This window comes from Tachyglossus aculeatus, chromosome 2 (assembly GCF_015852505.1).
Source record: "Tachyglossus aculeatus isolate mTacAcu1 chromosome 2, mTacAcu1.pri, whole genome shotgun sequence".
Lineage (NCBI taxonomy): Eukaryota > Metazoa > Chordata > Mammalia > Monotremata > Tachyglossidae > Tachyglossus > Tachyglossus aculeatus.
Genome location: NC_052067.1, coordinates 94,733,170 through 94,760,709, shown reverse-complemented (window position 1 = coordinate 94,760,709; position 27,540 = coordinate 94,733,170). Strand labels below are relative to the sequence as shown.

Sequence of the window (27,540 nt, the reverse complement as noted above, 5' to 3'; positions counted from 1 at the left end):
GTCAGGATTAGAACCCATGACCTCTGGCTCCCAAGCCCGTGCTCTTTCCACTAAACCATGCCGATTTAGTAGGGAGGGATTTCTAATCCAGGGAAATAGTGTGAATGAGGTAATAGAGGCATAGTTTCAAGACAGAACTAGAAAGATTACCTCAAGAAGAGTAAAGAGAGCAGGCTGGAGAGTAACAGAGAACTAATCCTCTAGACTTTATGCTCCTCGTGGGCAGGGTTCATGCCTAATAACTCTGTTGTACTTTGCTCTCTCAGGCACTTAGTCCAGTGCTCTAAACACCGTAAGGACTCAATAAATACCACTGATTTTTTGATATGTGACTGGAGAGAGTTAGTGACAAGTCTTGAACCGGATCGTGATATTGGAGAGAGAAATGAGAAGCCAGGGGAGAGAAGAAGAGAGATGTGTGGTGAGCCGTGCTTCAAGAAGATAATAATTATAATTATAATGCCATTTATTAATCACTTGCTATGTTTCAGACACTTTACTAAGCATTGGGGTTGATGCCAGCAAATCAAGTTGGACACAGTCCCTGTCCCACGTGGGGCTCGCAGTCTCAACCCCTCTATTACAGATGAGATAACTGAGGCACAGAGAAGTAAAGTGACTTGCCCAAGGTCACACAGCAGACAAGTGGAGGAGTAGGGATTAGAACCCATGACCTTCTGAACACCAGACCCTTGCTCTATCCATTATGCCGTGCTGCTTTTCCTTGCAGCAGTGGACAGTCCACGCAGCAGTGTGCAGCACAGATTGGAGAGGGGAGAAGCCGATTTGTACTTCCCAAGCGCTTAGTACAGTGCTCTGCACTCAGTAAGCGCTCAATAAATACAACTGAATGAATGGGGCCAGGGAGGTCAGTGAGAAGGCTAATAGGACAAGAGCTTGTACCAAGCGGACAGTAGTTCAGGTGGCAAATATTGGGTAAGATTCATTCATTCAATCATATTTATTGAGCGCTTACTGTGTGCAGAGCACTGTACTAAGCGCTTATATGAACCAGCAGGCTACCGCAGGTGATTATACATGAGAGTTGAAAGACAGTGAGGATAGCCGCTTCCCCATTGAGAATGGGGAGGGGAAATTTCGATGCCCCAAGTATTTCTGCGTCATGTAGTCCCTGGAATGCTGACTCCAAAGTGGATTGCATTTCCAGATCTACACACACTAAAATATTTTGACAGCGGAACAGATCGCATTCACATTAAACCAATTTCTCAATTGCTGAATCCAGGAATTTCCCTGTCATTTGGGGGTCACAGATCCATGAGAACACGACACCATGACCGCAGTTCTGCCACTTGTCTGCTGTGTGACCTTGGGCAAGTCACTTAACTTCTCTGGGCCTCAGTCCCCTCATCTGCAGTGTGGCTCAGTGGAAAGGGCACGGGCTTTGGAGTCAGAGGTCGTGGGTTCAAATCCCGGCTCCACCACTTGTCAGCTGTGTGACTTTGGGCAAGTCACTTCACTTCTCTGGGCCTCAGTTCCCTCATCTGTAAAATGGGGATGAAGACTGTGAGCCCCACATGGGACAACCTTATTACCTTGTATCTACCCCAGCGCTTAGAACAGTGCTTGGCACATAGTAAGCGCTTAACAAGTACCAACATTATTATTATTATTATTATCATCTGCAAAACAGGGATTTAATACCTGTTTTCCCCCTTAGACTGTGAATCCTGTGTGGGGCCTGATTATTTAGTATCTATCCCAGCCCTTAGTACAGCCTTAGTATGTAGTAAGCACTTAACAGATACCACAGTTATACTACAGTTATTACCACGAGTGGCTCATCTATCCCAGGACTTTATCTCTTTCAGAAGAATCAGGATACTCAGGGAATTGTATTTGGTTACCCTCTTGGACACCCAGCCTCGTGGTTAGGGATGAACTCTTCAACACTCCTAACTCTCCCTTCTCCATCTCTGTCTTGAGTTCCCTCGGAGACCCCTGATCTCTGGATTAATCCAGCCCTGGATTAATCCAGCCTTCATAGACCTACTGCCCTAAAAGCTTCCTGTGGGAATGGATTTGGTGGGTATAAAGCAGAAATCTGTGCAGCCACCACCGGTATTCCCATGTAAGTAGCCCTAGCAGTACTAAATGCAACAGTGGCGGCAGATGGGAAGGACATTTAAGGCTAGTGGAAAGAGCGTGGACCTGGGTTCTAATCCTGACTCCACCAATTACCTGTGTGACAATGTGCAAATCATTTAACTTCTCTGTGCTCGGTTCCCTCATCTGCAGAATGGGGATTCGATACCTGTGTTCCTTCCTACTTAGAATGTGACACCCATGTGGGCCCTGATTATTTTGTATCTACCCCATTGCTTAGCACATAGTAAGGCACGCCACTTGACTTCTCTCTGTGTCAGTTACCTCATCTGAAAAGTGGAGATGAAGACTGTGAGCTTTGTGTGGTGACAGGGACTGTGTCCAATTCAGTTTGCTTATATCCACCCTGGTCCTTATGCAGTGTCTTGCCCATAGTAAGTGCCTAACAAATACCATAATAATAATAATATTATATTGTTATAATTATATAATAATTATATATAATAATTATATAATTATTATTGTTATTATTAAATACCAGAATTATTATTATTATTAATTTGAAAGTATCATCTAATGCCCTTGCTCAAGTATCATCTGCAGACATCAATCAATCAATCAATCAATCAGTCAATGGTATATATTGAGAACTTACTATACGTAGAGCACTATACTAAGTGCTTGACAGAGTCTAGTATAACAAAATCAGCAGACACATTCCCTGCCCATAATGAGTTTGTAGTCCTGAGGGACATGGAGACAAAGCCTCTGAATATTGAAAGTTCAAGTATTCTCTCCACAAGGAGTAGTGAGGCAATGCCTCATAAGCCTTTTAAATCTGAGCAGGCCACTGAATTGCTTTCCAGGGACAATGGAGAAATGGTAGAGAAATGTTAGCATTGGTCAGGATAGAAATCTGTATGCAGTGCACACCTCTGACAGGGGTGTTTAACACACATATGTGATCACTTCTGAACAATGCTCCCATCACTCTGGAAGAGGAATCTCCACCTTCATGGCCCTAGGCACCCCCACCTAATGTTACTAATGAATAATAATAATAATGGTGGTATTTGTTAAGCGCTTACTGTGTGCCCAGCACTGTTCTAAGCACAGGAAGGATACAAGGTAATCAGGGTGGCCCACATGAGGCTCACAGTCTTAATCCCCATTTTACAGATGAGATAACGGAGGCACAGAGAAATTAAGTGACTCACCCAAGGTCACACAGCTGACAAATGACAGAGTCAGGATTAGAACCCATGACTTCTAAACCAATCAATCAATCATTCACTCAATCAATTGTATTTATTGAGCACTTACTGTGTGCAGAGCACTGTACTAAGCGCTTGGGAAGTACAAGTTGGCAACATATAGAGACAGTCCCTACTCAACAGTGGGCTCACAGTCTAAAAGGCGGAGACAGAGAACAAAACCAAACATACTAACAAAATAAAATAAATAGAATAGATATGTACAAGTAAAACAAACAAATAAATAAATAGAGTAATAAATATGTACAAACTTATATACAGCACCTGTGGGGAAGGGAAGGAGGTAAGATGGGGGGATGGAGAGGGGGACAAGGGGGAGAGGAAGGAAGGGGCTTAGTCTGGGAAGGCCTCCTGGAGGAGGTGAGCTCTCAGTAGGGCCTTGAAGGGAGAAAGGAAGGGAGGAAGAGAGCTAGCTTGGCGGATGGGCAGAGGGAGGGCATTCCAGGCCCAGGGGATGACGTGGGCCAGGGGTCGATGGCGGGACAGGCGAGAATGAGGTACAGTGAGGAGATTAGCGGTAGAGGAGCAAAGGGTGCGGGCTGGGCTGGAGAAGGAGAGAAGGGAGGTGAGGTAGGAGGGGGCGAGGGGATGGACAGCCTTGAAGCCCAGGGTGAGGAGTTTCCACTGAGTGCTCTTTCCACTGAGCCATGCTGCTTCTTCATGACCAAGACCCCATAATAACTACCCCAAAGAGCCAAATTCCACAGTGATAGCCATTTTGAGACACTCTGATCAGGCACAGTTTATCCTCGGATAATCACATTAATCAGAGCTCAGGTGTCTCTTGATTTACACTGCGAGTAGGCCATTTTTATCCCCTACTCCCAATCTTTTTTGTAATAATATTTGTTGGACACTTACTGTGTTCCAGGCATTGTACTAAGCACTGGGGTAGATACACAGTCTACCCCAGTAGACTGGGGGAGTTCACAGTCTTCATCCCCATTTAACAGATGAGGTAACTGGGACACAGAGAAGTGAACTGACTTTTCCAAGGTCACATAGCAGACAAGTGGAGGATACAGCATTAAAAGCTAGGGCTTCTGACTTCCAAGCCTGATCCCTTTCCACTAAGGCACACTGTTCTTTCCCCAGAATTTGGATTACATTAATTGTACAGATTTCTATCCATTGATGGACAGTGAGAGACGAAGAGTATATAATGCCGTATTTTCTATAGTACTACCTTTTCTCCGTTGTTACTTAGCAGATGTTCAGTATAGATTATATAATCATATTAACCTCCTGTGACCCCTACTTCCACCAATTGAAAGAGTCTAGTGATAGTACTAACTACTCCTTTGAAAATCAGTTGTCAAAAAAAGAGGTCTGAACAATTTGCTTCCTCAGAGATCAATCAATCAACCAATCATTAGTATTTATCAAGTGTTTACTATGTGCAGAGCATGTGCTAAGCAACTGGGAGAGTCCAATACAGCAGAATTAACAGAAACGAACCCTGCCCATAACGAGCTCACCAAATTGGAAATGTAGGGCTACATACAGTCTGATAATTTTTAAGGTAGTGGGTAGATCACTATACTAAGATTTGTAAAACAACAAAAACAGATCATGAGAAATTGGGCCAGAATATAAGATTTTAGCAGTAGGGAGCATTTAATCTAGTGTTGCCTACCTTCCACATTCATCACAGCAGAAGCAGTGTGGCTCAGTGGCAAGAGCCTGGGCTTTGGAGTCAGAGGTCATGGGTTCAAATCCCGACTCCACCAATTGTCAGCTGTGTGATTTTGGGCAAGTCGCCTAACTTCTCTGTGCCTCAGTTCCCTCATCTGTAAAATGGGTATTGACTGTGAGCCCCCTGTGGGACACCCTGATCACCTTGTAACCTGAACAGTGCTTTGCACAGATTAAGCGCTTAATAAATGCCATTATTATTATTATTATTATTATTAATAAAAGCCCTTTTAATACCTTGAAAGAATTACTGCTCCTCCTAAAGGGACTGATCAATCAACGGCATTTATTGAAGGCTTATTGTGTGAAGAGCACTGCACTAAGAACTTGTGAGAGCGCAATAGATTGTAAACTCATCCCCTGGACTGTAAGCTTGTGATAGGCAGGGAACATGTCTGCTAATTCTGTTGTTTTGTACCCTCCAAAGTGCTTAGTACAATGCTCTGCACATAGTAAGTGCTCATTGAATACTACTGATTGACTGATCGATTGACAACAATACAAAAGAGCTGAGAGATGGGTTCCCTGCCCACATCTGATACATTCATTCAGTGAATGAATGAAATGAATCATTCAATGAATGATGAAAGACGAAATGGAAAGAGGGAAAGAAGCCTTAAGAATCATATAGTTTGAGGGGAAACGACGGAAAGATGAGGAAGTGAAAAAGAAGTAGTAGTAAACTTCAGTAGAATGCCAAATGGACAAATTTTGGTGTATAAGTTCTGCTTAAGCTCTGTACTCTGTTGATGGGGCAGATCCCAGTTCGGGAGGTGGATTCCTTTTCACATCTTTAATTATATTTGTTCTGACTATTTTGACACCTGTCTACATGTTTTGTTTTGTTGTCTGTCTCCCCCTTCTAGACTGTGAGCCCGTTGTTGGGTAGGGACCATCTCTATATGTTGCCGACTTACTTTCCAAGTGCTTAGTACAGTGCTCTGCACACAGTAAGCGCTCAATAAATACGATTGAATGAATGAATGAATCAATCAATCGTATTTATTGAGCACTTACTGTGTGCAGAGCACTGTACTAAGCACTTGGGAAGTACAAGTTGGCAACATATGAACGAACGTACACTCACGAAGAGGAGACAGACATTAATATGCATAAATAATTCATAGATATGTTCATAATTGTTGAGGGCGGGGTGAATTTCAAATGCCCAGAGGGTACAGATCTAAGAGCAGATCAGTGAGATAATCTAGGCCACAAAAGACTTGAGCTCACTGTGTTCACAGTCTAAAAATGAATACCGTCTAACTTACTGCTGGGATGAATGCAGAGGCTCTAGCCTGATCTACCAATTAGGAAGACATAGGAGCACAGTCTTGAAAAGGCCTCAATTTAACTTCAGAGCAGCAGACAAGAGAGAGCTGAAATATCTGGCTTTCAGTCGTGCACATGGACTATTGCAAGAGCAGAATCATAAATTGCCTGAATGTTGTTTTTTTTAGAAAGCTCTGTCATAGGAATGTGATTTGGCTTCCTTTGTGCTGTTTCTATATGGACTCCAAGTATGTAATCAATCTTAGTTGCAGGAGAGCTAAAAGCCAGTTGTATCAAGTACGCAGTCATGTATTGACAACAATGGATTTGACCTGAATTTATAACCCCATCAGTTTCAGTTTTCTGAGAAGGCCTATGACCTCGTTTAAGAAAAATGAATTCCGTGCATGATGGGCATAAATCAGAACCTCATTCAGATTCCTTCTATAATGTTGGACAAAGCAGGATCTATCAACTATAGCTACAACTGCATGTTAATCAGCCTATTAGGGGTTGGTATGGGAATGAGAAAAACCAGCGTACATTATTAAGATGGAAAATGGATCCATTTATCTCTAAAATTAAAGTAAATGCTGTTGTGTCGCTACTAATTAGGTTGGCTGTTAATTAGGTGGCTGTGTCTTCTAGGGGCTAAATTGACAGTTGTTTGAAAAGAAATATATATTTCTTAAAGGGGCAACCCCCTTGAGTCACATTTTCAAACGAAGCACGATAGACGTGCAATGTGTTGTTTTTGCGGTTATTTCTATGAATCGGAGTAGCACGGTTGGTATTTTTTCAGCTTGACACACTGCTTATTCCTGTGTGTGTTCTGATTAGTGGAAAGCGCTCAGACTTGGGAGTCAGAGGTCATGGGTTCTAATCCCGCCTCTGCCACCTGTCAGTTGTGTGTCTTTGGGCAAGTCACTTCATTTCTCCATACCTCAGTTACCTCACCTGTAAAATGTTTATTAAAACTGTGAGCCCCAAGTGGGACAACCTGTTACCCTTGTACCTATCCTAGTGCTTAGAACAGTGATCGGCATATAGTAAGCGCTTAACAAATACCATCATGTTTCAGTGCTTAGAACAGTGCTGGGCACGTAGTAAGCACTTAACAAATACCAACATTATTATTATTGGCTTGGGAGATGACTTGATTGACAACTGCTCCCTGGAAATACCGGGAGATTTGGGAGAGTTCCACTCATCCTGCTTTCTGCCTGTGTGGACTCTGAGGATTGCTCTTAACCCCCTGGGACAGACAGCAGGACACTGTGGGTGATAGAATTGGCCATTAGAAAAGCCCCAAATATTCTCATATATTGGCACAGGAGTATTCTAAGCCAGTTCCAGCATTGGACTAACTGCTTAATAACAGCAAAAACTATAACAATAACGATAATAATAATAAGTGTGATGATGATATTTGTCAAGCAGTTACTATGTGCCAAGCACTATACTAAGCACTGCAGTAGATACAAAATAATCAGATTGGACGCAGTCCTGGTCCCTAGTTTAATGGGGAGGGAGAAATTGTATCACAGCCACATTTTTACAGATGAGAAATAAAGAACAGAGAATACAAGCGATTTGCCCAAGGTCACGCGGCAGGATTAGAACCCAGGTTTCCTGACCCCCAGGCTCATACTCATTTGACTAAGCCGCACCACTTCTCATTCAGTGTCTTTTCAACCATAACCGTTCCCTTCCAGCAATTGTTTGGCCCGATATTAATATCAGAATAAAGAGCAGGTATTAAGTTGTCATTCATTCATTCAATCATATTTATTGAGTGCTTACTGTGTACAGAGCACTGTACTAGGTACTTGGGAAGTACAAGTCGGTAACATATAGAGACGGTCCCTACCCAACAATGGGCTCACAGTCTAGAAAGGGGAGACAGACAACAATACAAGACATGTAGACAGGTGTCAAAATCATCAGAACAAATAGAATTATAGCAATAATGCACATCATTAACAAAATAAATAGGTTGTCCTTGGGTGGCACTCTGTGCTCAGGGCCTAAAGTGTGTGCACCACTGTGCTAAATGCCTACTCTGCAGAGCACTGTACTGGGGCTCTGTTGAGCACTGTACTGAGCTCCTACTCTGTGCAGAGCATTCTACTGGCTGCCTACTATAATTAGCAGACTGGAACGGGCATCTACTATATATGGGGAACATAAAGAAAGAAAAGACGTGAGAAAATTCATCAGCCAAGTGGTATTTCATGATGAATCCATCGATCATTTAATCAGTCAATCGTATTTACAGAGCACTTCAGGTATGCAGAGCACTGTACTAAGCTCTAGGGAGAATAAAATATATCACAATATAATGGACACATTTCCTGCCCACAACATGTTTACAGTCTAAACTGGAGACAGGCATTAAAAAAATAAATGAACTATGAATTTTTTAATGGTATTTGTTAAGTGCGTACTATGTGCCAGGCTCTATTCTAAGCGCTGGGGTAGGTGCACTGTAATCAGGTTGTCCCAAGTGGGGCTCACAGTATTAATATGACTGCTGCGGGATTGAGGGAGGGGTGAAAAATGGGAGCAAATCCAAGTGAAAGGGTGACGCAGAAGGGACTGGCAAAAAAGAAAATGAGGGCTTAATCAGGGACGGCTTCTTGGAGGAGTTGTGCCTTTAAGGAGACTTTGAAGGCAGGAAGAGAAATCACCTGTGAGATATGAGAAGCAGCGTGGCTCAGTGGAAAGAGCACAGGCTTTGGAGTCAGATGTCATGGCTTCCAAACCCGACTCCACCAATTGTCAGCTGTGTGACTTTGGGCAAGTCACTTAACTTCTCTGGGCCTCAGTTACATCATCCGTAAAATGGGTATTAAGAATGTGAGCCCCCCGTGGGGCAACCTGATCACCTTGTAGCTTCCCCAGCACTTAGAACAGTGCTTTGCATATAGTAAGCGCTTAATAAATGCCATTATTATTATTATTATTATTATTATTTGAAGGGGGAGGGAGTTCCAGGCCAGAGGCAGGATGTGGGCGAGAGGTTTGTGGTGAGATAGATGAGGCTGAGGTACAATGAATAGGTTGGCAGTAGAGGAACGAAGTGTGCAGGCTGGATTGTAGCAGGAGAGCAGCAAGATAAAGTTCCTTAAGGTAAGGAGGGTGGAAGTTATCTGAGTGCTTAAGACCACTAGTAAGGAGGCTCTCTTTGATGTGGAGGTGAATGGGCAAACCACTGGAAGTTTTAGATTGGGGGAAATCAACTCATCAGCATGGCATAGTGGATAGAGGGTGTTGGGTAGGGACCGTCTTTATATGTTGCCAACTTGTACTTCCCAAGCGCTTAGTACAGTGCTCTGCACACAGTAAGTGTTCAATAAATACGATTGAATGAATGAATGAATAGAGCCTGGGTCCGAGAGTCAGAAGTTCATGGGTTCTAATCTTGGCTCCGCCCCTTGTCTGCTGTGTGACCTTGGGCAAATCACCTCACTTCTCTGTGCCTCAGTTACCTCATCTGTAAAATGGGGACTGTGACTGTGAGCCCCATGTGGGACAGGGACTGTGTCCAACCAGATTTGCTTTTATCCACCCCGTGATTAATACAGTGCTTAACACATAGTAAGCACTTAAATACCTCAATTATTATTATTCCCAGAATGAGCCCCCTTTTTCCTCTCCCTTTCCCCATCCCCCCCACCCTACCTCCTTCCCCTCCCTATAGCACTTGCATATGTTTGTACAGATTTATTGCTCTATTTATTTTACTTGTACATATTTACTATTCTATTTATTTTGTTAATGATTTGCATCTGAGCACTCTATTGGGTAGGGACTGTCTCTATATGTTGCCAACTTGCACTCCCCAAGCGCTTAGTACAGTGTTCTGCACACAGAAAGTGCTCAATAAATACGATTGAATGAAAGAATGAATTTAGCTTTACTTCTATTTATTCTGATGACTTGACACCCATCCACATCATCATCGATCGTATTTATTGAGCGCTTACTGTGTGCAGAGCACTGTACTAAGCGCTTGGGAAGTCCAAGTTGGCAACATATAGAGACGGTACCTACCCAACAGTGGGCTCACAGTCTAGAAGGGGGAGACAGACAACAAAACAAAACATATTAACAAAATAAAATAAATAGGATAAATATGTACAAGTAAAAAATAAATAGAGTAATAAATACGTACAAACATATATACATATATACAGGTGCTGTGGGGAGGGGAAGGAGGTAAGGCAGGGGGGATGGGGAAAGGGAGGTAGGGAAGAGGAAGGAGGGGGCTCAGTCTGGGAAGGCCTCCTGGAGGAGGTGAGCTCTCAGTAGGGCTTTAAAGGGTTGAATGAGAGGGCTTGTGAGAGAGAAAGGGTGATGGTACTGTTTACAGTCAGAGGAAAGTCGTGGGAGGATAGGGTTTGGGTGGGAAGTTGAGGAGTGATAAAAAGTGGGGAGTGGCAGGGTAGACCTAGTGGAAAGAACCTGAGCCTGGTAGTCAAAAGCCCTGGGTTCTAATCCCAGCTCTGCCCTTTGTCTGCTGTGTGACTTTGGGCAAGTAACCCAACTTCTCTGTGCCTCAGTCTCTTCATCTGCAAAATGGAGATTCAATACCTATTCTACCTCCCACTTCGACTGTGGGCCCAATTTTTAAAAATAGTATTGGTTAAGTGCTTTCTATGCACCAGGCACTTTACTAAACTCTGGGGCAGACACAAAGTTGGACACAGTCCAAGTCCCATTAAAATCACAGTCTTAATCCCCATTTTACAGATGAGGTAACTGAGGCTGAGGGAAGTTAAGTGACTTGCCCAAGGTCACACAACAGACAAGTTGCAGAGCAAGGATTAGAATCCAGGTCTTGTGATTCCCAGGCCATGTTCTTTCCACTAGGCCACACTGCTTCCCTGTTGGACACGGACTGTATCCAACCTAATTATCTTTTATCTCCCACATGCTTGGTACAGTGTTTGGAGCGGCGAAAGCACTTGCAAAAAAACCCCCCAAAAAACAATTATTACTGGCCACCCCCCAAAAAACAATTATTACTGGCCAATGGCCAATGGGGAGGGGAAAAGCCCTTCAGCAATCCATTCAGACTTCATCATAGAAACTGAATTAATCAATCACATTTATTGAATATTTACTACGTGCAGATTACCGTAATAAAAATTTATTTCTACATGGCAGTAAACATTTTATGGATCCATGGAATGGATTGCCAGTATGATCAAAAGAACGTCCATTCTCCTTCCCTCCCTCACATGAAACAACCTAGAAGCAGATATTACTGGATATTTTGGGAGCTTTGGATGTTTTCTCTAAAAGAAATAAAAATTTCTAAGAGAAAACACATTTAAAAATACTGTAACATTCAGACTGGTTTCTCATCTTTCCATGTGATACTTTCAAGAGCTTCATGCATATAAATTGTCATAGTTCTCGAGTGACCATGAAGGTGAACTTTGAATATTTCCCATTGACAGTAGCTAAGAAATCTCTTCTATGCAAAGAAACAATTCTTTTGTGAAAGTACTATCGGTCATTGGGGTTGCTAAAACATATCAAATTCAGTTTAAATACATATCTTTCAATGAAATGGTTATTCTAGAATCTTTTTAAAACTGAGTTTTCTTCTCTACCTTGCTGAAATTGCATCTAACCTCAGGAACAGTAATGCTATATTGCAATCTACATATTTGCCCATAAAATCTCTTGAGACTTGACTACATCATAATGTATTTTTGGAATGAGGAACCTCTTTGTAATAGCCCAGAAAGGAGACCAACTCAACCAATCTGTTTCTAAAAATGTCCTCACAAAGGCTGGTTGGGTGACAATTAGCCTGGAGGAATTTGGGTGAAATTTTTTGTGGTATTTATTTAGTGCTTACTCTGTTCCAGGCACTGTTCTAAGTGCTGGGGTAGATTCAAGTTAATCAGGTTGGACACAGTCTCTGTCCTACATGAAACTTACAGTCTTAATCTCCATTTTATTAATTAATTCATTCAATGCTTTCAATCGTATTTACTGAGCACTTACTGTGTGCAGAGCACTGTACTAAATCAATCAATCAATCAATCATATTTATTGAGCGCCTACTGTGTGCAGAGCACTGTACTAAATGCTTGGAAAGTACAATTCAGCAACAGATAGAGACAATCCCTACCCAACAATGGGCTCGCAGTCTAGAAGGGGGAGACAGGCAATAAAATAAAACAAGTGGACAGACATCAGCAGCATTTTACAGATGAAGTAAATGAGGCACAGAGAAGTGAAGAGACTTACCCAAGGTCACACAGCAGACAAATGGCAGAGTCAGGATTAGAACCCAGGTGCCGCTCATTCCTAGGCCTGTCTGCTCTCGACTAGGCCATGCTGCTTCCCCCAGAGTTGACACTAAACCACTGGTGAGTTTAAATTTTAAATTAATCTATATGTAAGAGTTGGGCAACAGCAGAGTGCCCAACCAGCAGGAAGGCATGCCACTCAAACCCTGACCCCAAGTGCCATTTTTCAGGAAGACTGGAGACGGGAGGATTGAATCTTAAACAGGCCAAATTAGTCACTGGGCAAATCAATTATAGATTCCATCATCATCATCATCATCAATCGTATTTATTGAGCGCTTACTGTGTGCAGAACACTGTACTAAGCGCTTGGGAAGTACAAGTTGGCAACAAATAGAAACAGTCCCTACCCAACAGTGGGCTCAGGGATGGCTGAAGGAATGAGAACTTGGAGGACCCTAGAGTTTTCATTCCGGGCTGAATGATAATACTTTGTTAAGTGTTTACTAAGCTTCAAGCACTGGGATAGAGTAAATATATATAAATAGATAAATATAGCAAGGTCAGACACAGACCCTATTCTACAAAGGGCTCAGACCATTTAACAGATGAGGAAACTGAGCCACAGAGACTGAAGTGACTTGCTTAAGGTGATACAGCTGACAAGGGGCAGAGCCAGTATTGGAAAATAGGTCCTCTGGCCCCCAAAACAATCAATTCATGATATTTATTGAGCACTTACTGTGTGCAGAGCTCTGTAGTATGTGCTTAGGAGAATACAATGCGATAGAGTTGGTTGACATGTTCCCTGCCCCAAAGGAACTTACAGACTAGAAGGGCAGATAGATATTAAAATAAAGATATGTATGTAAGTGCTGTGGTAAGGCAAATATCAAGCTCTTTCAACTAGACCTCGCTGCTTCTCCAAATGGTGTTTTTTTGTCCTGCTGACTCTTCAAGGCTTGCTTCTTTCCATTCTCAGTCTCCTAAAATCCCTGCTCTCTTTTGGCCTTGTTCCAGATGAAAAATTGGCACCTAAGGAAGCAATTGTGCTTTTCAATTATCTGAATGCTACCTGTTTCAGAAACCACCTGTGGGGTGGCTTGCTTTTAAATATGCTAGAATTAAACATTTACCTCAGAGTGCTCTCATCTCACTATGAAGCTATTATTTCTCAGGCTATTTTCTGCTGGAGGTGATCACAGCTTTCAGGAAAGATTAGGTTGATTTTTCTCATCTACTAATAGTGAAAGGAAGAAAAAACCACTAATTCTAATGTGTGACTTTTGGACTTACCTCATAGAATAAAAGGATTGAAAAATAAGGTTTCTAGCCATGTCTGGTTTGTACTTTTCCCATCCAATAGGCATCAGTGTCTTTGTAGATAATGTATTTCCAGACTTTATTTACCTCACTGTTTATGACAGCAACTAAATATCTGACAGAAATTTAGAGCCTAGTCTTGTGTTTTAGGAGTTGGGAATCTGAAAGCCTCTATTTGCTCTAGTGTATTGCTCTGTAACCTCAGCTTTTATTATTATTACTATTGTTCTTTTATCTGGTAATTGCAAACTGCTGTGTCAAGCTTCTATTTTTTAAGTAGAAGGGAGAACGGGTATTAAATTGCCATTTTGCAATAATAATAATAATAATATTGGTATTTGTTAAGCACTTACTATGTGCAAAGCACTGTTCTAAGTGCTGGGGAGGTTAAAAGGAGATGAGGTTGTCCCATGTGGGGCTCACAGTCTTAATCCCCATTTTACAGATGAGGGAACTGAGGCACAGAGAAGTGAAGTGACTTGCCCGAAGTCACACAGCTGACAAGTGGTGGAGCCAGGATTCAAACCTATGACCTCTGACTGCAAATCCCGGGCTCTTTCCACTGAGCCCCGCTGCCTTTGTATTCCATGTTAACAGTTTTAACCTTATTGATTGACCTAAGGACTCAAGTTGAGGGAATTAATGTCACTATTTTGGCTGAATCACAAAACAATCTTAAATGGAATCTACTGCCTATAGTCACCACTATTCTACTTTTGAAACTAACAATACTATAATAAAACTTGAACTTGATGATATCGTTAGCTCTTCCGAAAAGATTTCATATCAGTGATCTCATTGTATTCTCCCAACCTTCCTAAGGGGTAGGATTTCTAATCCCTATTGTACAGATGAGGGAATTGAAGGACAGATAGGTTAAGTGACTTATCCAAGGTCACACTCTGGATCAGTGGCATAGGTGGAATTAGAATTCAGGTTCTAGAGTTCCTGTTTTCTTTGACATCACAGAGGTGGGTTTGACACATTTTCCCCCAGTGTGCTAGATGATTTTCATATTGTTCTGATTTATTCATTTTTAACTTGTTTTCACTCACCCCAGTTCTAACTTCTTCAGAGCTTGCTACATCTTTGTCTCTGATATTGATTCCAAATCTCAAAAGTGGCATCGTATGAGCTTCCTATTGTCCTTTCCCAAGCACTTAGTACAGTGCTCTGCACACAATAAGTGCTCAATAAATACCATTGATCGATGTAACTTCAATTAATATTCTCATTCAGTTCTCTGTCATGATGGATTAAGTTTTCTTCCATCTTAATATGGCTTGAAAATATCAGGGGTAACTACTGAAGAAATCCAATAAGCCACTCGAGTGGCTCAGGTGGCCATACAATGTATGGAGGCTATAGAAATCTCAAGAATGATTACCTCCTGTCATATTGTGATATGGCAGGTTTTCTTTCCTTGTTGTTACTGGTGTGAGGGGGAGGAAGGAACAAAAGCAATGCTAATTAAGCTTGAATTCAAATATTCACCCTTCCTTCCCAGTTCCAGGCCCAGTCCCCAACAGCTATTGTCCTCAAAACCTCTAAAAATGCAAATTTCAACGTGATTTATCTTCTCGACACAATAAAAGAAATACTCAGCTATAAGAGGAAAGTGAAATAATGTGACTGATTAAATAAATGAACATTTTGGATGCAGATCCTCCCTCTGTGTAGTCCTTGTTTAAAAAAAACACACAAGAAAAGTGGCTTTTTGTGTGTCTTTTTAAACCCATGGTCTGTCATTAGCTGTGGTCATTAGCATTCCTGCTTCATAATTCTTCTGATGGTGGATCTACAGCTGGGTTAATTTCATACCAGGGACAGCACCATGACAAGGGTTTTCAAGATATTACAAGACTAAAATCCAACATGATCAATTTCATTTGTTACTTCTCCTATAAAGGCAAAGTTCTAGGTATTTCTTTCAATAGTATCTTCATATTAGTACCAGAAATAACATGGGCTCACCTCAAATTTAATAACATGGGTGCTATGACCTCAGAATTAATAGTACACGTCTGCCCAGCATCTGATATGGAGGTTTTCCATGTAAAATCTATTTGCACTGTATTTTTATACATAAATAATATGTACTCACCCATCTTCCAGTGCACAAACATACACATACAGACACCCTTGCCTTTGATTTCTGCTTTCTAAAATGTTATCTTTACCTTTTTCCTCTTTTAGTTGCTTCTTTGTTGTAGCTTCTCCTACAAAGAAGAGCAGAATACAGTTTAGGGTGAGCTGAAAAAAGTGAGCGGTATGTCCCATTCTCTATCATATGGAACAAAACTTTCTGGAGTTAAATTAAGTTCCATGTCCTTTTCTATTTTCCATTTGCACCTGCTCCCTAGAACTCATTTGCTTCTATGGCTTCAATTACGATCTCAACACAGATGATTCCCAAATCTAACTCTCCAGCTCTGATTTATTTTACTTGTACATATCTATTCTATTTATTTTATTTTGTTAATATGTTTGGTTGTGTTCTCTGTCTCCCCCTTCTAGACTGTGAGCCAACTGTTGGGTAGGGACCGTCTCTATATGTTGCCAACTTGTACTTCCCAAGCGCTTAGTACAGTGCTCTGCACACAGTAAGCGCTCAATAAATATGATTGATTGATTGATGGATTGATTGTTCTCCTCTGCAGTCTCACTTTTCCCGCTGCCTTCAGGACATCTTTATTTGAAAGTCCCCCATTACCTCAAAGTTCACATGTCCAAAAAGAGAACTCCTCATTTTTCCACCATCCCCCCGACTTTTCAACAATAATAATAATAATAATAATAATAATAATAATAATAATAATAATATTTAAGTGCTTATTATGTGCTAAGCACTGTTCTAAGCTCTGGGGTAGATAATAAGGTAATCCGGTTGTCCCACTTGGGGCTCACAATCTTAATCTCCATTTTCTAGATGAGGTAACCGAAGCACAGAGAAGTTAAGCAGCTTGTCCAAGGTCACAAAGCAACAAGCGGCGGAGCCAGGATTAGAACCCATGTCCTTTGACTGCCAAGCCTGTACTCTTACCACTAAGCCAAGCTGCCTCTCATCTTGGCAGACAATGCTACCATCCTCTGTCTCACAGATTTGTATCCTTGCCATTATTCCCAACTTATCTCTCATTTTTTAATGGTATTTGTTAATCACTTTACTATGTGCCAAGCACCATAGTAAGTGCAAGGGTAGATAAAAGGATATCTTTTATAGGTGAGGTAACTGAGGTACAGTAAAGTTGAGTGATTTGACGAAGGTCACACAGCAAGCAAGTGGTGGAGCTAGGATTAGAAACCTGGTCTTTCTGACTTCCAAGCCTGTGCTCTATCCACTAGGCCATGCTGCATATTCAGTCTGTCACCAAATCCTGTCAGTTCTACTTTTACAACAGGGCTCACAGTCTTAATCCCCATTTTACAGATGAGGTAACTAAAGCACAGAGAAGTGAAGTGACTTGCCCAAAGTCACACAGCTGACAATTGGTGGAGTTGGGTTTTGAACCCATGACCTCTGACTCCAAAGCCCGGGCTCTTTCCACTGAGCCATGCTGCTTCTCTAAGCCACACTGCTTATCTAAGCCATGCTGCTTCTCTGCTTATACTTTCCAAGCATTTAGTACAGTGCTCTGCACACAGTAAGCACTCAATAAATATGACTGACTGAATGAATGAATGAACCTTCAAATCACACCCTTGCCAAGGGGTGTACTTAAGCACTCTGATACTCACCCAAGCCCCGCACTCTTATGTAAATATCCTTGGACTCTACTAATTTCCCCTAATTTATTTTAATGTCCGCCTTCCCCTGTAGACTGTAAGCTCCCTGTGGGCAGGAATTGTGTCTACCAACTCAATTATATTGTACTTTACAAGCCCTTAGTACAGTGTCTGCTCACATTAAGTGATTAATGAATAGCACTAATTTATTAATTGATCCTAAATTATATCTCCTCCAAGAGGCTTTCCTCGACTAAGCCCTCATTTCCCCTACCTACTCAGTGGCTCAATAGAAAGATCACGGGCTTGGGAGCCAGGGGTCACGGGTTCAAATCCCACCTCCACCGCTTGTCAGCTATGTGACTTTGGGCAAGTTACTTAACTTCTCTGTGCCTCAGTTACCTCATCTGTAAAATGGGGTTGAAGATTGTGAGCCCCACATGGGACAACCTAATCACCTTGTATCCTCCCCAGTGCTTAGAACAGTGCTTTGCACATAATAAGCGCTTAACAAATACCAAAATTATTATTATTATTATTACTCTCCCTTCTGTCTCACCTATATCCTTGGTATAGGTGACTTAAAATTCACCTCACCCTCGGCCCCACAGCACTTAGGGTATATCTTTATACCCTCCCATTTCCCCTATTTGTAATAATAAGAATAATAATTATATTGTTAAGTGCTTACTCTGTGCCAAGCACTGTTCTAAGAGCTGGGGTAGATACAATATAATCAGATTGTCTTACGTGGGGCTCACAGACTTAATCCCCACTTCACAGATGAGGTAACTGAGGCACAGAGAAGTTAAGTGGCTTGCCCAAGGTCACACAACAGACTTCAGTATGTCTCTCCTTCTAGATTGTTAGCTCCTTTCATTCATTCATTCAATTGTATTTATACCATACAGCTCTAACATAAGGAAGTGAGAAGGAAACTCAGGCAGAACAACAGGCCATGAGACTTAACTAAACAGTTTGAAGTCCTAAGTTCTTTGACCCCATTTTACCAGGGAATCTTTTCATCCACTTCAACCCAATCTGTGTACTGAACCTGCAGCCCTCCCTCCCCTATCCTCATCCCGTCAGTGTGCTTTCCATTCACCATCTAAAATACTCTACCTGCTTCTCTCTGTTCATCCTTCAAAGCTCTAGTAATTAGCTCCAATTTGCACTGATTAAGCCCACCCAGGACTCCTGATATCTATCATATTTACTGAGCACTTACTGAGACCAGAACACTGTATTAAATGCTTGGGAGAGTACAATATTCCAGCCTGAGAGTATGTACACACGTGGGTAGGGAGCATGCAGGCTAATTCTCTTGTGTTGTTCTCTCCCAAGGGCTTAGAACAGACCTCTGCACATAGTAAGTGCTCAAAAAATACCATTGATATATGTACATGTATGTGTGTGTTTGTGTATGCGTGTATACACAAACATCCTCTCTATACATAAATTTCATATGCATAGTTCAGCTACTTCTACTCTACATTTTATGACTTCTTTGTTCGATTTATCTAAAGTGCTGATTTTTTTTTTCCTTCTGGGGGTTCCTCAACTTCCTTTATGAATTACATGTTCCTCAAGGGTAGGGTCCATGGGTTCAGTTTTTTTCAGCAATTCCCCACAGCAACTAGTCAGCGATGGTGATAATAATAATGATGGCATTTGTTTAGCGCTTACTATGTGCCAAGCACTGTTCTAAGTCATGGTGACAGTGCCTGCCATCTTTTATATGGATACTTGTTATTTGAAGATAGCATTTTTAAGAACACAATTATGAAGATCTTTATAGCATTGTCCCTACATTCCAGGGGAAAGGAATTCTAGACTGTGAGCCCACTGCTGAGTAGGGACCGTCTCTATATGTTGCCAACTTGTACTTCCCAAGCACTTAATACAGTGCTCTGCACACAGTAAGTGCTCAATAAATACGATTGAATGAAAGAATGAATGGGATGAATTTCCCATGCATTTTTTCTTCTTACCGTCACTTTCTTTTTCAGGCTTTTCTGCTTTTTTCTTATCTAGAAAAAAAGGAAATGCAATTCTAACACACGCCATTGGTTCTGGTGCTACTTTTGGGCAGAAGCTGCACGTTCACACCTCTGTTTTTGTTGCCATCATGTTTTAACCGACCATAATTTTATCCTCATTTTGGAATTCTATGAAGAATCCATTCATTGATTTGGGCCTTTGGATCTGATCTCCTCCAAGCCACCTGTCCGATTCTCCCAGGTCCATGGATACTCAACGTGGAAGATGGATTAAGTTATTGGTGATTTTTTTTTGAACTAAGATAGAAAGGTGTTTTGTAAAGCATATTTTTATCCTTTATAGATTGACCAGTTACAAAAAGTTTCAATTGACACTATCAGCAGAGCTTTATGATGGAAATGCTTCTGGGAAACTCCTGGTGAAGGCAGAAGAGAGGTCAGAGGGAGTGCTAAGAAACAAAAACCCCTATAAAACTTATAGTTTCCGGTATCTACTAGGACCTTCTAAAACTTCTAGGAATGAGACCCAGTGAGCAAGTAGCAGAGCATATATACTCAGGAGAGACTGTGAACTCTTTATAATAATGATTGTCATATTTATTAAGCACTTACTACGTGCCAGGCACCATACTAAGCCCTGGGGTGGATACAAACAAATTGGGTTGGACACATTCCCTGTCCCATGTGAGACTCACAGTCTCAATGCCTATTTTACAGATGAGATAACTGAGGCATAGAGAAGTGAATCGACTTGCCCAAGGTCACAGAGCAGACAGGTGGCAGAGCTGGGATTAGAACCCATGATCTTCTATCAGGAATATGCTCTATCCACCTTATGGGCAGGGAATGTGACTGCTAATTCTGTTTTATTGTACTCTCTGAAGAGTTTTAGTACATTGATCTGCATATAGTAAGCTCTCAATAAATATCATTGATTTATTGAATGAGGGACGTTATGCTTCTATATCTGAGGGTCGGCATACTTGTAACTCTCTGCACTCTGAACTAGGTTTGTGGACATTTGTTTGAATGTGTACCAGAGCCATTAGAATTACTGGGGATTTATCCTGGCTTTATCATTTCCCTTTTCCCTCCCTGGTTGATGAAAGAAATTTCTTTGTTAGGGTCCAGAACTTCTAATGGGACAGTGACCATTTCCTCAGTTTCTCTTCCATTTTCCCTGGTAGACCAGCTCTCTCAGAATGCCACTCGGCTACTAATTGTGAATGAAGGTGGCCCTATCAACCCAAACCCTACTCTTTCCAAAATTCATAAAGGAAACACCACTCACGCCTCTTTCTTTTAGATAAATAAAGCAGTTACTGGGTTCTGTGACCTCTGCTGCTCCTTCAGGAAGTGGAACAGACATTGGAACAAGAGAAAAGAGAAATCAAGTTTAAAGCTGACGATTCGGCTACAACTGAAATAACAACTGTAGCATTCCAGCTAGACAGTAGGACGTTAGTCATTGAATAATGAGCACAAGATTTGTTGAAGAGAAGGCCTGCCTCCCGAATCTGTCTCTGGACAAAACTGAAAAGCATGAGCAGAAAGCTATTTTTCAAACGAGTCATTACCAAAGAGGATTCTTGAAGAATATGAACTTTTCAGATGTTTGTTTCAATACTCTTAAGATCAACTGGGGTTATTTCTGGGAAATCACAGAGAAATGGTCTATCACATAAAATGTAAAAAAATGATCTTTTAGAAATTAAATTATTTCACGAGCATCATTATACAGTAAAGATGTCTTCAGAATGATATTTTCAAAAGTTAGGAAGGAAAAAAAGACATTTTTGATAGTGACAGCGTTAAATTATCAATGGAGTGTAGAAATATAAACCAAACCAGCTGTCTAAATGATTTAGAAATACCACACTAGACAAAGTCAAAATTGTAATGAATCCCAACATTACTGTTTATGCATTTATTACATAAACAGAATACAATATTTTCTCCATTATAAATCCAGGGCATAATAATAACAATAATTTTGGTATTTGTTAAGCGCTTACTATGTGCCATGCACTGTTCTAGACACTGGGTAGATACAAAGCAATTAGGTTGGATACAGTCCATTTCCCACATGGGGCTCACAGTCTTAATCCCCACTTTCCAGTTGAGGTAACTGAGGCACAGAGAAGTTAAGTGACTCACCCAAAGTCACACAGCTGATAAGTGGCTGAGCCAGAATTAGAACCCACGACCTCTGACTCACAAGTCCATGCTCTTTCCACTGAGCCACGCTGCTTCTCTGGCATACTGATCAGATATCATTTAAGTCTCCTATCATTTTTGTTTCAGCCAGTAATTAAGCACATGGGTAATTGTGTAACAATGGAGCATTCAGTTTGCCTTAACACATGTTTTCACAATGATTTGTCTAGATCGTGGCTCAGAAATTAGGGAATATTCGTCTGAAAACAAGAGCTTGCTTGGATATAACACATTGGATTGTTGGAAGAAGAAGCTTGTATGCATGTTTGTGGCACTCAACACAGTGAATAACACACACAGACCAAATGTGTGCAGACTCATATTAGGCAAATGATATCATTGCATTCAAAGTCACTCACACAGATTTAAACATATAATCAATGGCATTTATTGAGTACTCACTATATGTGGAGCACTGTACTAAGCGCCTGGAGAAGAAAAATATAATGGAGTTCGTAGAAACGTTCCCTGTCAACAAAGAGTTACAGTCTTGCTGCTTTTAGAGAAGTAGCGTGGCTCAGTGGAAAGAACACGATCTTTGGAGTCAGAGGTCATGGGCTCAAATCCTGGCTACGCCAATTGTCAATTGTGTGACTGGGCAAGTCACTTCACTTCTCTGGGCCTCAGTTACCTCATCTGGAAAATGGGGATTAAGACTGTGAGCCCCCTGTGAGTTCTCACTGTGCCTCATTCTCGCCTGTCCCACCATCGACCCCCGGCCCACGTCCTCCCCCTGGCCTGGAATGCCCTCCCTCCGCACATCCGCCAAGCTAGCTCTCTTCCTCCCTTCAAAGCCCTACTGAGAGCTCACCTCCTCCAGGAGGCCTTCCCAGACGGAGCCCCCTTTTTCCTCTCCCCCGCCCCACCCCTCCCACCCTACCTCCTTCCCCTCCCCACGGCACCTGTATATATATTTGTACAGATGTATTACTCTATTTTACTTGTATATATTTACTATTCTATTTTATGTTGTTAATATATTTTGTTTTGTTGTCTGTCTCCCCTTTCTAGACTGTGAGCCTGCTGTTGGGTAGGGACCGTCTCTGTATGTTGCCAATTTGTACTTCCCAAGTGCTTAGAACAGTGCTCTGCACCCTGTAAGTGCTCAATAAATACGATTGAATGAATGAATGAATCAGGTTGTCCCTGTAATCCCCCCAATGCTTAGAACAGTGCTTGGCACATCGTAAGAGCTTAATAAATGCCTTTATTATCATTATTTCTTGGGGTTTTTAACCAAATTGCTCCAAAACCCAAAGTGGACCCATTTTTTCTATCCTAGAGAAACTATTTCAAGCCAAGCATCTCAAAACCTCCTCCTTATCCTCATGGTGATAGAGACAAGTTCTTCCTCATGAAAGGGAAGCAGCATGGCCTAGTGGATAAAGCAGGGGCTTAGGACTCGGAGGACATGGGTTCTAATAACAGCTCTGCCACTTGTCTGTTGTGTAACTTTGGGCAAGCCACTTCACTTCTCTGTGCCTCAGTGACCTCATCTGTAAAATGGGGATTAAGACTGTGAGCCCCACGTGGACACAAACTGTGTCCAACTTGATTAGCTTGCATCTACCTCAGCACTTAGTATAGTGCCCGGCACATAGTAAGTGCTTAACAAATACCATAAAAACAAAACAAAACGAACAAAGTAACAAAAAAGGTGGAAATCCTTGTGTTTGAGTATGGAGGAAAAATGATATCACTTAGAACAGTGCTTAGAACAGCGCTTAGACAGTGCTTGACACATAGTAAGCACTTAACAAATGCCATCATTATTATTATTATCACTGACAGCAAAGAAGAGATAGGTTTGTTGTGGATCAATCAATCAATCGTATTTATTGAGCGCTTACTGTGTGCACAGCACTGTACTAAGCGCTTGGGAAGTACAAGTTGGCAACATATAGAGACGGTCCCTACCCAACAGTGGGCTCACAGTCTAGAAGGGGGAGACGGAGAACAAAACCAAACATATTAACAAAATAAAATAAATAGAATAGATATGTACAAGTAAAATAAATAGAATAATAAATATATACAAACATATATACAAATATACAGGTTCTGTGGGGAAGGGAAGGGAAATCCACAAATCTTGTGGATTTGTTCTTTCTTAAAGGAAAGTATCCACGCAGCCCCTGTGCCTGGACTTAGTTCAATTTCAAACCTACCCTGGGGCTCTGGAGTGCTCAGAATCATTCCTCTATCAGTCCATACGGTTTCCCACAACCCGAGCTGGGCTCATGGTTTTTGAGTCATGGGAAAATGCTTAGAGAAGCAGTGTGGCTTGGTGGAAAGAGCAAGGTCTGGGAATCCTGGCAAATCCTATCTTTGCCGCTTGTCTGCTGTGTGACCTTGCGCAAGTCACTTAACTTCTCCGTGCCTCCGTTTTCTCAACTGTACAATGGGGATTGAATCCCACTCCCTCCTACTTAGAGTACACAGGACAGGGACTGTATCTGTCTGTTACCTGTATATATGTATATATGTTTGTACATATTCATTACTCTATTTATTTTACTTGTACATATCTATTCTATTTATTTTATTTTGTTAGTATGTTTGGTTTTGTTCTCTGTCTCCCCCTTTTAGACTGTGAGCCCACTGTTGGGTAGGGACTGTCTCTATATGTCTCCTATTCGTACTTCCCAAGGGCTCAATACAGTGCTCTGCACACAGTAAGTGCTTAATAAATATGATTGATTGATTGGTTGGTTGTTAAACTTGTATCTACCCCAGTGCTTAGAACAGTGGTTAACACATGATAGGTGCTTAATAATAATAATAATAATGGCATTTATTAAGTGCTTACTATGTGCAAAGCACTGTTCTAAGCACTTACTCAACCAATCAATTGTATTTATTGAGTGCTTACTGTGTGCAGAGCACTGTACTAAGCGCTTGGGAAATACAAGCTGGCAACATATAGAGACAGTCCCTATCCAACAGTGGGCTCACAGTCACAAGTACCATAAAATAAAATGATAATAAATTAAATAGTTTAAGGGTGTCACGTCCCAATTTTGCCATCTTTTGGCCCAGCGGTTAAGAAAGAGCATTGGTCTTTCATGTTGATCTTTCAGCATGGAAAATGTTCTGCATTTGGAATTGAAAGAGGAAATAGCTTGTGAAAATGAGAACAAGTGGTACAGTTTCACAGGCCGCCAAGTGAAGGCATGATTTTTTTTTTCCTCTTCTTTGGATAGATTAATCATCACTGAAATTGGATTAATTAACCAAACATGGCCACAGGAAAGATCCTTAGAGTTCTGTCCAATCCAGGCACCAAGGCACACTGAATGAAACATTTGGAATATGATGAGAAGAAAGAATAAATCAGATAACCGAACGTTTTCTATCCTTTCTTTTTTTTTCTGATTCTGTTATGATTACGCTATTCTTTAATCTCAGTTTTAAAAATGACCATGGCCGTTCCCGCTAGTCTGTTCGATCATTATGGCTAGGGAACGGGTCTGCTAATTCTGTTGCATTGTACTTTCCCAAGAGCTTTGAACAGTGCTCTGCACATAGTAGGAGCTCAGTAAAAAAACATTGATTGACTGTTGTGCCCTGTTTTGGGGGTCTCATGATGGAATAATAATAATAATAATAATAACATTTATTAAGTGCTTACTATGTGCAAAGCACTGTTCTAAGCACTGGGGAGGTTACAAGGTGATCAGGTTGTCCCCTGGGGAGCTCAGTCTTAATCCCCATTTTACAGATGAGGCACAGAGAAGTGAAGTGACTTGCCCAAAGTCACACAGCTGACAAGTGGCGGAGCAGGGAAGGTTCCAGTAAATTTTTCGGCAGTCAGCTTTGTGTCTTGGAAACAATATTTTCTGAATCAGAACACTCCAGTAAGAACTCCACTTTCCTGCACACTCCTCCAGTGCCAGTGGGAGCTATTGATTCGTCAGGTGTAGCCACCCACCAGAGAGCCAGCTGATTCCCTGACTGATTCAGTGAAACCCACACTGGCTCTCCCTAGCCTCAATCCGGAATCTCCATCCAATCCGTCTTGAACAACCCTGGAGGGAAGCAGAAAAACATCCTTGCATGCTGCCTCCACAAAACCTCCAAAAGGCTATAGAGGTAGCTGCTGTAAAGGTCTCCCCTCTTCAGTCTATACTTCACCCTGCTGCCCAGATTATCTTTCTACAGAAACATTCTGGGCATGTTACCCCTCCTCCTCAAAAATCTCCAGTCGTTGCCTATCAACCTCTGGATCAAGCAAAAACTCTTCACTCTCGGCTTCAAGGTTCTCCATCATCTCACCCCCTCCTAACTCATCTCCCTTCTCTCCTTCTCCAGCCCAGCCCGCACATTCCACTCCTCTGGTGCTAACCTCCTCACTGGGCCTCGTTCTCACCTGTCCCACCATGGACCCCTGGCCCACATCCTACCTCTGTCCTGAAATGCCCTCCTTTCTCACATCCGCCAAACTAACTCTCTTCCCCCCTTGAAAGCCCTACTGAAAGCTCACCTCCTCCAGTGGATCTTCCCAGACTGAGCCCCGCCTTTTCCTCTGCTCCTTCTCCCCTCCACATCACCCCAACTCCCTTCCTCTTCTCTACCCCCCTCCACACCCCACAACTCATGTATATATAGGTAGATATTTATTATTCTATTCATTTTATTAATGATGTGAATATACCTATAATTCTATTTATCTATTTTGATTAAATTAATGCCGGTCTATTTTTTTTTTTGTTTTGTTGTCTGTCTCCTCACTTCTAGACTGTGAGCCTGTTGTTAGGTAGGGATTGTCTCTGTTGCTGAATTGTACTTTCCAAGCGCTTAATATAGTGCTCTACACACAGTAAGCACTCAATAAATGAATGAATGAATGAATGAATGAATGAATGAATGAATGAATTAGTGAATGAGCCTGAAATTCTGCTCATTTTGCTTCATATCTGACAGTCCACCCCTCTTCCCATTTAAACTGTCTGAAAATCACATCTCCAAGGGGCCTTCCTAGCGTAAGGCCTTTATTTCATTTATCTGCCCTCTCTTCTGTGTCGACTTTGAACTTGGCTGTGTAAACCTTAAAGATTTTGATATTCACTCCAGCCCCACAGTACATATGAAAATATTCTACTATTCATTCATTCATATTAATTGAGCACTTAGTGTGCACAGAGTACTGTACTATGTTTCTATTTAACCTAGCCCTAATGTATTTTAAGGTCTGCCTTCTCTAGACTGTAAGCTCTTTGTGGGCAGGGAACATGCCTACCCACTCTGTTGTACTGTACTCTTCTGAGCACTTAGTACAGTACTCTGCGCAATGAATGCTCAATGAGTGCTCAATGCATATGATCAATTGATTCCCCTGTAGACTGTAAGCTCCTTGTGGGCAGGGATCACATCCACCAACTCTGCCATATTGCACTTTTGCAAGCACTTAGTACAATGTTCTGCACACAGACATGATCCCTGCCCTCAAGGAGCGTACAATCTAGTGAGAAGTGGCCACCTTTGATGCCTATAAGAATCTTCTCATTTCGTATGGGCTTTCAAATCCTGGATAATGGTTCTTAGTTTAGCAACATTTATTGTATCAGTTCATTTTTTCCAAGCTCTTGGTATTACTACTTGTATTTTCATTTTTCCTACTCCTCCCTTTGAATGAATAATAATGATAATTATGGTATTCGTTAAGCATTAACTATGTGCCAGGCACTGTACTAA

At 41.6% G+C, this 27,540-nt stretch overlaps 1 protein-coding gene across 1 annotated transcript in view; it reads right to left on the bottom strand.

Moving 5' to 3' along the window:
• LOC119941973 (triadin-like) overlaps positions 1-27,540 on the bottom strand; it is a 229,505-nt gene that overhangs the window by 16,735 nt on the left and 185,230 nt on the right. Inside the window, exons 17-18 of the mRNA XM_038762560.1 lie at positions 19,621-19,659; positions 16,084-16,122 (exon numbers count right to left, since the gene is read on the bottom strand). Coding sequence (XP_038618488.1) covers positions 16,084-16,122; positions 19,621-19,659 — 78 coding nt within the window. The remainder of the gene's footprint in view (positions 1-16,083; positions 16,123-19,620; positions 19,660-27,540) is intronic.